Source organism: Platalea leucorodia (assembly GCF_965183815.1).
Source record: "Platalea leucorodia genome assembly, chromosome: 3".
In the NCBI taxonomy this organism is placed as follows: domain Eukaryota; kingdom Metazoa; phylum Chordata; class Aves; order Pelecaniformes; family Threskiornithidae; genus Platalea; species Platalea leucorodia.
Genome location: NC_138825.1, coordinates 106,123,296 through 106,133,748, shown reverse-complemented (window position 1 = coordinate 106,133,748; position 10,453 = coordinate 106,123,296). Strand labels below are relative to the sequence as shown.

At 40.4% G+C, this 10,453-nt stretch overlaps 1 protein-coding gene across 1 annotated transcript in view; it reads left to right on the top strand.

Annotated features, from left to right (window-relative positions):
* Window positions 1-170: 170 nt before the first annotated feature.
* SH3YL1 (SH3 and SYLF domain containing 1) overlaps window positions 171-10,453 on the top strand; it is a gene marked incomplete at its 3' end in the record, with an annotated part of 50,531 nt that continues 40,248 nt past the window's right edge. The window contains exon 1 of the mRNA XM_082305905.1: window positions 171-228. Coding sequence (XP_082162031.1) covers window position 228 — 1 coding nt within the window. The 5' untranslated portion in view covers window positions 171-227. The remainder of the gene's footprint in view (window positions 229-10,453) is intronic.

The window sequence follows — 10,453 nt, the reverse complement described above, 5'->3', positions numbered from 1 at the left end:
GCTAAGCACAAGCGTATGCACGGGGGGGTGGGATGGGACGGCACACGGGACGGGACGGGGCCGCACGCGCGCGCGGGGGCGGCACGCAGGCGGTTGGCGGCCGCCTCGGCCCCGCCCGCCTCACCTGCGGCAGGTGCGCGGCTCGGCGGGGCCGCCCCGGCGCGGCTCAGTGCGGCGGCGAGGAGAAGCGAGGCGAAGCGAAGCGGGGGTGTCCCGGCCCGGGCAGGAGTGAGTATCCCCGCGGGGGGCAGGCGGGCGCCTCAGAGGGGGAACCGCGGCGGGGGGCTCCCGCCCTCCTCGGCCGTCGCCGGGGCTTCCCTCGCTGAGGCGGCGGCCCGCTCCCTCCTACCTGCCGCCTCCTCCTCCTCCTCGCGGGCGGCCGCGCTGGCGGCCGTCTGTCCGCCGAGCCGCCGGGGAGGGCGTGGAGGGGGGGAGGGAGCCGCCCGCCTCCCCTGTCCTGCAGAAGCCCCCCAGACGGGCCGCTGGGCCGGCCGCCCCCGCGGGTCAGGCCCTGGCCGCACGCTGAGCAAACGCGCTCTTGCACCGCCAGCAACGCTTCGTTTTTCCATTAATTTCTCTGCTCGCCCAACGTTGCGGCATGCGGTGCATCCTCCAAGTAGAAATTTAAGAAGCGTGGAACACGGCGTTGGCCTCAGCAGGCTGCTAGTGAAGTTGAGCACACATGGTCTTCGTTTTCCAGAAGAGTTTGAGTTTGGTTTTTGTTTTTTTTTTTGTATCTGGTTTCATCTGCTGGAATACCCCCTGTACCTGGCCGGGTTTTGTAACGCTGGCCGCAGGCCCGCGATGGCAGGGTGTGGCCGGGACTGGATTCCTCTGCTGCTTTTAAGACTTGTTTGTCTTGTTTTTCAGTCAAAATGCAGCACTCTGGAGGTTAAGTAAAAATGCCAGATTCTAAATTTTGTGCCAAATCTGGGACTTTCAAATGAAAGTGATGACTAATTAACCGTTATAACCTGAAAAGCTTATATATAGCATATTTTCTGTGGAATGGAGCAAATAGCACATTTCCTTTTATGCAAGTGCATATGTTGGCCTGCATATGTAACTTTTTTCATAAATGCAGTGGTACAGCTGCATTTTTAAATATTTATTTATTTTACTTTCCAGTGGAAATGATTGTCATCAGAAACATTCATTTTCTGTCCAGCATTCCCCTCCCTGTGCCCTGCCGCACTCTGCTGTCGCACAGGTCCGCTTGCAGGTGTCAGGAGCATGAGGTGGTGGAGCCAGAAAGGGGCTATGGCACTGCTCGGTTACCAGATGCAGCCTCAGCAAAGGAGAGAAGGGCCAGATGAGTCTGTTGTGTAATTCTCGCACGTAACTCTGCCATGTTGTATAACCTGAGCAGTGTAGAGTGCCTTTATTCCTCCTTTCTATCAAGTGGAGTGCCTTGAGGTGTCAGCATAGGAAATAGATTCCTTACCACCACCACCCTTCTATGCATTTGTGGGTCGGGGGAAATGAGACTATATATAGAAATGACTGCTATGAAATACCATTCTGGAGTTCATGTAAAGCCCAGTATTTGTATGTGTGTGTTACATGTAGGCACATGCCTCGCTCTAACTTTGAGACGAAGTATTTCATGTTTCCATGCCTTTGGGAGGGGAGTGAGGAGGATAGCTAAATCTTAAGCATTCTGCATTCTCAGCCCTCAGTATGGGAAGAGAGTCAGGGTCTGCACCTTCTTCAGTTAATGTCAACTTCATACCTTTGAAATGAACTGTAACTGAATTCACTGTTGTTTTTTGTCTTGTATCATGGTTTCTCACCACTAAGAATTACTATTGCTTATGTGATAAGCTCTCTATATTTTGGGTTTTTTTAAACATCCATTACATTATTGTAAAAGAGCCTGTAATGCAAGGCTGCTATGAAGAATAGGCTGCATGACTTAGTAGGAGAGAAACACTATTGTGAACAAGAGAAGCTAAGAGCATAGGTAGAACTCTTCAAACTCTTGATTAATAAATATCAAGCACTTACACTTCTTGGGGGTGTTTTGGGTTGGTTTTTTTTTTTTAAATGTTCTTTATTCCTTTCAGTTTGAGGAAATGTTTCTTGTGTGATTAATTGTAGAAATTATTCATCATGGGAATTAGTAACTTAGATTTGACCGATGCACATAGGGAATTGAGACATGTATGAAATGGGGAAATGAGAGGGACAGAATGATAGCGGCAGTTTTACTGACAGAAGTGTTAAATATTTTCTGTAGGAAATAGCTGGAGTCTGTATTTTGTTAAGGTGACCAAACATTTTTTCATTTAGTTTATTACTGTGGCATATGGGGCTATTGTGTAGTACATGTTGGGGTTGCAGTTTGTCACATTTTTTTGTTCTCGCTGTGCTTCTGTCCCTGCTGAGAAGATAAAAAAGATGTTTTTTAGGATTTTGTTCTTAAAAGCACAGCTTTGTTTTAGTTAAAGCTTTCTTGTGTAAAGATTAATGTACTTGTTTACCTGCTTGGATTGTCTTGAAGCATATTCTTCGTGATTAAAATTAATTTAAAAAGTTAGCAAGATAAAGTTGGGATTCCCTTTGGGATTTTCCCTGTACCCCTATGTCTAAATTTCACATATCATACTAACTCTTGTATTAACATGAGGAGAGACAGGCAGAACTGAATTCCTAGCTCTCACTTAGCTTGGGTCATGCTACTTATCTGGCTCAGTGGGCAGCACCCAACCCCCTTGGTACCAACTATTTACACATCAAACATATTACAATAAGTATATGTGAAAGACTTGCTAAAAGGGTTTCAGGTAGACAGTTTCCCAGGGCTTGGGTGGCAGAATGGATGGGTGTGGTGGCGCGTTTTGAGCAAAAGCCTGTAATTCTTGTAGTACAAACTCTTGGAGGAGTTCACTTGTTAATCTCAAACAATCCCCGTGGTAACTCTGCCTTTGGCTCTTGTTGTAGAGTGTACCACTGTCTCTATATTCTTGAAAATGCTGTTTTCTGACTATCTTTGTACAAACTGAGTAATTTCTTCCTCATGCCCCTTGTATTTATCCTTTCTTCTAGTGCAAAGGCTGCAACTCAGTTCTAGAACTGTGGACTTGGGATTTTAGCATTCTTGTCGTTGCTAGAAGTGACAAGGATTTTTGAAGATGTTTAGCTACAGGTGTTCTACTGCTCTGCCTCCCGTGCAGTTGAACAGATGTCTGATGTGCTTTTTGGAACAAATCCTCTGATTCAGCTGTGCCTCAGGCAGGTCGCAACTGTCTTCACGTGCCACGGTTCCTTGGAAATAAGAAGGAGACCTCACCTAGTTGAAACATCTTGCATGTACAAAGGGAACACATTTTTCTTTCAAGTGCCTTGTTCAGCTGTGTCAGTATCTTTTTACCCTCATATATTCCAACTCTCATCAGAAAGTTCATTTTCTAGGAGATGAGAGGAAATTCAGCATGTCTGTTCAGAATTTCCTCCAAGACAGCTTCAGTACAAAAACTGCTGGGAACCCAACTCATCAAATGCTTTTGATAATGTGCGTTGCTCTGTGTGTTACAGGTTTTTTTCAAATTCCTTGACTTTTCTCAAGGAAATAGTTAATTCAAAGTGGGATTGAGGACTGATATCTCATTAAGTTACCAAGTGATGCACTTTGTGTTTGGATTAGTTAAGTACTTTCCTCTTTGTTGAGAAAAGTACTAAAAAATATGCACAGTGAAACTGTGGGCATGGGTCTTTCTGCATGTTGTGGGTAGTTTTTTTGCATTAACAAAATGGATATTCCATATGAAAAATATTGAGCTCCCATGGTCTAGAAGTACATACATAATTGGTAGCAAAATCTGAAAAAGCAGCTTGTCAACACTAGCAGCTGACCAAAAATCTTGTATGCTTTTGGACACTATACATGACAATATTGACACTGACATAGCTAACAGGCATAAATACTTTTATCACATTTCATACAATTTAATTTATTCAGATAGCCTGTACAGAGGCTAACCTTATTTTTGAATGTGTTATTTTATGTAATTACTGCATTTCAAATAAATTTTGCTTTACTTTCACAAAGGTCATCGGTTAACATCTGAGTTTGTATCTCTGTAAGCTTGAGTTTACAAAATCCCTGTGCTTAGAGGACAACAGCCTAAAAACTTGACCAGGAAGGAGAACTTTTCTCCTTTAAAAAAAGTCATAGCAGAAAGTGCTAAACCAAAGCTAGGTGCTTATAAAGGCTGCAAAGAGCAATTTGCGTTGGAACACAGGCTAATAGTAAAAGCAGTACGTGTGCAGGTTGGGAGTGGGTCAGTTTCCCTCTCCAGGTTCAGAGTTACCACAGTTGCATTCTTCCAATAATACTGGCTTCCTTTGAGTTATCTTCAGAGGTATTTTGATTTCCATAACTTACACTAATATATTAAAAAACAAAAACAAAGCCCCCCCCCCAAAAAAAAACCCCACAGGCTTACAGAGATGAGAACAAAGGAAGAAATACTTCATTTCTATTAATGGAAAGGCTTCTGTATTCAAAGTGGTTCTTTTTTGAATAAAGACTTGTGATTCTGTAGGTTTTGATTTGACTTCATACTGTGTATTTGCATACCAAAATCCAAATGTAGATGACTGGGTTTCTTGTCATTGTTGTCTGACTTCTTAGCTGTCTTGGAATAAGCATACAAGTGCAATGCAAGATTCCATACAGGTTTTCAGAAGTACTAATCTTTAAAATGGCATTTGTCATTTTTTCCCTCCTCAAATTACTGTGATTTAAATATATAAATATATATATATATGTAATTTTGGAAACGTAAGCTTCATAAATTCAAGAATGATTTCTTATTATAGTCCTCTCCCCAATTCAATTAAAAAATCTTTAAAATACCGTAAATATCTTAGGTTTATGTAGTGATAGAAATGTCTGTGAGATTCTTCTCTTCAAGAAATATAATTGTTGGGCTATTTTCCTTTTAGAGAAGGTGCTGTCTTCTATTATGTGACATTCCTTTTTCATATTCGAGTTCTTGAAGGCTGAATTTAGTTGTAACTTTAGTATGCTCATGAGGTTTTTCCTGTGCACAGGCTGTTGTCAACATCTAACTTTAGAAGGTTATTGCAGGTGAAACAAGGAAAAACAGACTTTTTAACATGGTTAAGAGTGGCGTTTTTTATTTTCGGCTTTATTTTTAAGGACCATTTCACTTCCTTCCAATGCAGTGTTTGAGAAGAAAAATCTGATTGTTCTTATATTTTCATCTATCTTAGGTAAACCTTAAAATAAGTTCAACTCCTTGTTTTCTCTATGCTGAAGGCTGCAGGTTCTGCAGACCTTTCTGCTCTCTTCTCCCTCCCCCACCACTGCCAGCACCAGCTTCTTAATGCAGTACCATCCAGTAAACTCCTTGTTATCCAGGGTGGGGAAGGAGGAAAGAGTAGTTATGTTAATTCACGGTACAAAACCCTTCAGGGTTGTGAAGGCACACGTTAGAGTCTTCCAGTGTTAGTGCAGTTCGGCTGCGACTTTGCAAGGCTACGTGGTTCCCGCTGAAGTACTTGTACCCTGCCGCAACCCTTACTGTCTCTGACAGAACTAACTGCTCACGCCAAGCTTGTCAAGGAACAGTACTGCGTGAAAGTTGGTAAATTTTCAGGAATCCAAGTGATGAGGAGCATGGTAGAAATGCATGAGATTAATGTGAAGGCTTCACTGTACAGAGAGACCCTGTTTTCTCCGTTTCAACTTTGCTTTCATTGCTTTACAACGATGTATTTTCTGTTGTCTTCTGTCTCCCTTGCTGTTCTCCAGCTGACTATGGCAGAATTGTACAACATACACAATTGGCATGAACCTCTGTCAATAATTGTTACTTTCTCATTCCCTGCTACTGCTTTCCTAGACTCCTTTTTGCTGTACCATTAGTGCTTTCCAGCAGGATGACCAGAGTGCGTGTTCTGAGGCTCTCCTCTTTTGTGTTCCTTGGAGTCTCAAGGAAAAGTATCTGCTTGCTGGTGTTGGCTCCAAAACCAGGAGTATGGAGCTCAGGCTCTGACAGCAGGAGCCGGCTGGATCTCAACTAAAGGGGGTGGTTACTGCCATTATTTTATTCCATCCTTTTCCTTCAGGTTCCTTTTCAACTTCTACCACTATTTCCTTGGACTCCACAGATCTTTTCTTGACTTTTCATTGACCTGGGCTGCTTTGCTGTCTACCTTTGGCTTCAAGTGTTGGAAGTACTAAATGGAGGGAGACTGATCAAAACATGTTTAACATAGTCTGCTGCTTGTCATCCACTGCTCTAAATCACTTTTTCTTGGGCTAGGTAAAATGCTTACAATGCACGTCTTACACGCTGTTCTGGGAATTCCAAGGACCTGATGAATCCCAGGGCTGGAGCTGGCTACCACAGTACCACAATGTTACATGTTTGTGAAACCAAAATTATATTAATCTCTAATTGTAATGCTGAATTGAAATGTATTGTTTAGGCTCTTCTCCAACACTGCAGTGTCTTGCTTTTCAGGTTTCTCTTTCCCATCAGATGTTCGTCTTTAACCTTTCTTGACTATGCTAGTTCTCATGTTTGCGAATGTTCTTAATTTATAATTTTGAATGTTCTCTCTTCATACTAGCATTGATATTGCTGCTATAACCATGGGTATTTGCAAATCAGCTATGTTTTCATGTATTCTTGTGCTGTTTGTGAACTTCTTAGTGAAGTGAAAGTGAAGACTGAATTACTGTCTGAGGCTCATAGGAGGTATTTGCCATTGCTTTTTCTTCTTTTTGTAACCAAAAAAACCCAAAACCACCTTCCACCAAAATACTTCAAAGCTCACACATACATGGGTAACATATGTGTGAAATCTGCATGTGAAGCTTTGCCTCCACTTTATCTTTGATCTTCTTTGAAACTGTACTTTTCATATTCAGCTTCTCATAATGCCACCATGCTTTATTTCATCTGTTCATATTCAGCAGAATTTTGATTATATCAGAATTAGTTATAGCTTTTAAGTAAAAAGACTTTATTTATTCTTTATTACACCTTGCTCAGATAATTTCACCAAATGTTCAGCCAACACATTATTACTGTTAGTCAGAATGTAAATTAGAAGCTGACGCACTTGCCTCATCAGCTTACAAATTAAGCAGTTAATCAGTTTTGGTGTGATATTCCCCCATGGGGTTTGTGTTGCTGACTCACATATGCTCAATATCTTCTCCTTTCAACAACAAGCAGAAGTGCAAATGAAGCTTGCTCCCAGCTGAGCATTGGCTGGTCACGGTATTCCAAATCCATCAGTCAGTATATCCTCCTGATAGAAATTATTGTCTTATTGCTCCTGGTTACCTCTTTCCTGAGCATTGGTTGAATACAAAACAGACAATTATGTATGCATACTTAAAAGCTCATAGTGAAGACAGTGCTACAGGATTATTCCTTATGTTACTGAAGGGGTAAAATGAACATGGAAATTCTGCTTGTTTCTGAAGATTTAGTACAATTATTTTTATTAAAGAGCAGATATTTCTATAATGTCTGTTCAATGAAGTTTCAGTATTAAATCAGGTTTTAAGAAAATAATTTTACAGTTCAAATCCTAAGGTAAGCTTGAGGGGAAAGAGGACAATTTGGTAGGTGAACAGAAGTTTAAACCATTTTTGATGTCGCAGAAATCCTACTTATGGTTTTGTCTGTTTATACAGTGATTAAAATAAGTAGAAACAATATTTCGTCTTTAACCTTCACTATAATCTTTAGTAATTTTATTTCTATTGTATTTTGGGGCAAACACCACCATTTTATAGTGCAAACCTCCATGTACTTCTTTAAAAAAAACAAGTTTTGAATTGTCTTTGATATATTTGTGCAATTTTCCACTTACTTGTTTTTTTTAAATGAAAAATGCATAATGTCTTTTGCCTTTGGACAAAGTTTTACAAAACTGATTGATTTAAAATTTGATAGTGAGGCCTCACCCACGCTATATAGCTAACCATTAAACTTTGTCTTTTTAATGTTGATTGTTGCCTGTGTCCTTATTTAATCTTGAATTCTGTCAACAAAATCTTGAATGTGGCATAGCCTAAGAGGGAGAGCCAAACCAAACCAGTTCCTCAGTGATAAAAATATTAGATTTCTTTTGCTGTGGCTTTAGCAATCTTAGCAAAATGGGAGTCCAGCCAGGCTTTATCAAGCATCATATTAGCTGTAATGAAGGTCAGGGTGTAGGCTTGTTGTTTGTTGTTGGTTTGGTGGGGTAGGTTTTTTTTGTTTGGTTGGTTGGGTTTTTTTTGTTTTTTTTTTAAATAAATAAAACAAGTCATCAGTTCCTCAAGACCCTTGTAGGCATCCTGCTAGTTCCTTAGTATCTACATAACATTATGGAAATAAATAAAGGAACTCAAAACGAGCCACTATGGAAAGAATCATATGGTAGCAACTTCGAGTACTGTGTTGGTTTTCAGGAATGAAAGCGTTTAATTAGTTGGCTTGTTGAACCTGTCCATTGTTATTAGAATGTTTCTGTGCCATGCTTGCTTGCCAATTAAAGTCACTTTAAATTTTGTACCTGCTGCTGTCTAAATTAAAATCTGGATCGAAGTCATCTTACTTGCAGCCGTTCTCTACAAGGCGTAGCTTTGAGCTCTTCAGTTTACAGTGCATTGAACCTCTTCCTTTTTTCCTTCCCTCTCCCTGCCTCTGTCTCTCTGCTGTGCTTTAGAAATATCATCCATTTCTTAGCCCACTTCTGAAAATGCACAAATCTGGCTCCATGCAAAGTAACTGGCAGAATGTTGTCGTCAAATCCTCCTGCTGTTTCTTAGTCCAGAAAAATAATCCTGCATTGCTTCAGTCTGTGGCAGGAAGGGAAAAAGCAAGGGACAGTGGAAGTGTCAATTCCTGTAGATATCCAGGGGATGCAGAAGCAATATTGATGTAGGCAACAAATAATACAGGGAGAAAGTGAAGTTTCTGCTGTTATTTTGGGAATGGGAAGTTAGGTTATTCTCATGCTTACTGTTGCTCTGTACAGCTAGATGAGGAATCTCTCTTCATCTCCCCTGTTCCCTGGTAGTAAAGGAACCACGCAACACCTGGCACAAAGAATATCCTTTTAGAGGGATTGGAGTGGAAATATATAATTTTCAGTTTGCTCAAGCAATGCTATTTTTCTGTGCAAAGTTTGCATTTGGGAATATAATCTTTAGAATCATAGTGCAGATAAACAGTAACACCAGGATAAAAATAAGCCATGTAGGAAAATCATGGAGTCGGCCTAGGTATCTTGTGAAACTTTCAAAGTAAACACTGAAAAGAGTTACTTTGACATCCTCCCTCCTGCCCCAAGGTGCGACCAAAACCTGATTTTGAAACCAATTATGTATTGAGAGTTGAAGAGACAGTGAGGTAGTAACAGTATTACTTTTGCTGGCTCATGAAGTTCAGCTTTGAATTGTCTGCAATTAAATAGTAACTCCTGTGTGCATATAAGCATGCACACACTATTTTCTGGTAACCATCAAATCTTTCTGAAGCAATTCTGAATCTGAAAATGCATATGAAAACTATAAATTGATTTATTTTTTTTTTTAAACTCTTCTTGTTTGCAGACTTTTAGATTTCAAAGTATCTCATGTTTTCTCAGTGGACGTAGCTAAGGGATTTCTCTCATAATCTGTTTGTGATAAGAATTTTTTTTTTTTTTCCTTTTTAGTAGTAAGAAGAAATAAATTGGAGATGTTCCTCAAAATCTGAGGTTGGCCAAAGAGAAGCAAAGGGGAGGATGGAATGCATGCAAAGATAAGGAAGAAGACAATGAGAGGAGCATAGAAGTGCATTTTATTTCTCTGTAATCTAGAAGCTGGATAAAGCTTACTTTTGCTCCATAGTGTTTTTTATCTCTGTAGTGTTTTTTTATCTCCAGCGTGCACACATCTTATTTTCATTGTCTTGATCACTTTGCTAGGAGTCCTGCATGGTCAGGCATGTAACTGTCCATTTTACCACAGTTAAAATGAAGCATATCTTCCACTTTAGTCTTATTGAACAGTAAGAAGAATTAAGTACCATGAAACGTGTATCTTGAGAAGACTGGGTAAGTTACCCTCCCCAAAACTGAGACCTCTAGACTTACAAAACATGTTAGGTGAAAACCTACACAGAAGAGTGTTCACCTGATTATGCAAATGGACATGCACTGTGTGTCACAATATTAATTGTGAATTGTAAGTTATAATATGCTAAAAGTGTAGTATTCATGCCTTCTTGAGAAGAATGGTGTTGCAATATGCTTTTTGTGACTGCCTCAATGTACTTCCATAGAAAAGCAAAAATCTTCCTATTTTTCTCTTACAACATGCTGGCAGTGTTTCCCCTCTGACCTTGAAAATGCAATGTCAAGTACAAACAACAGAAGTAATGGAGACATTTGCGCCAGCCCAGTTTGTTAATCTGCCAAAAGCAATTGCCCG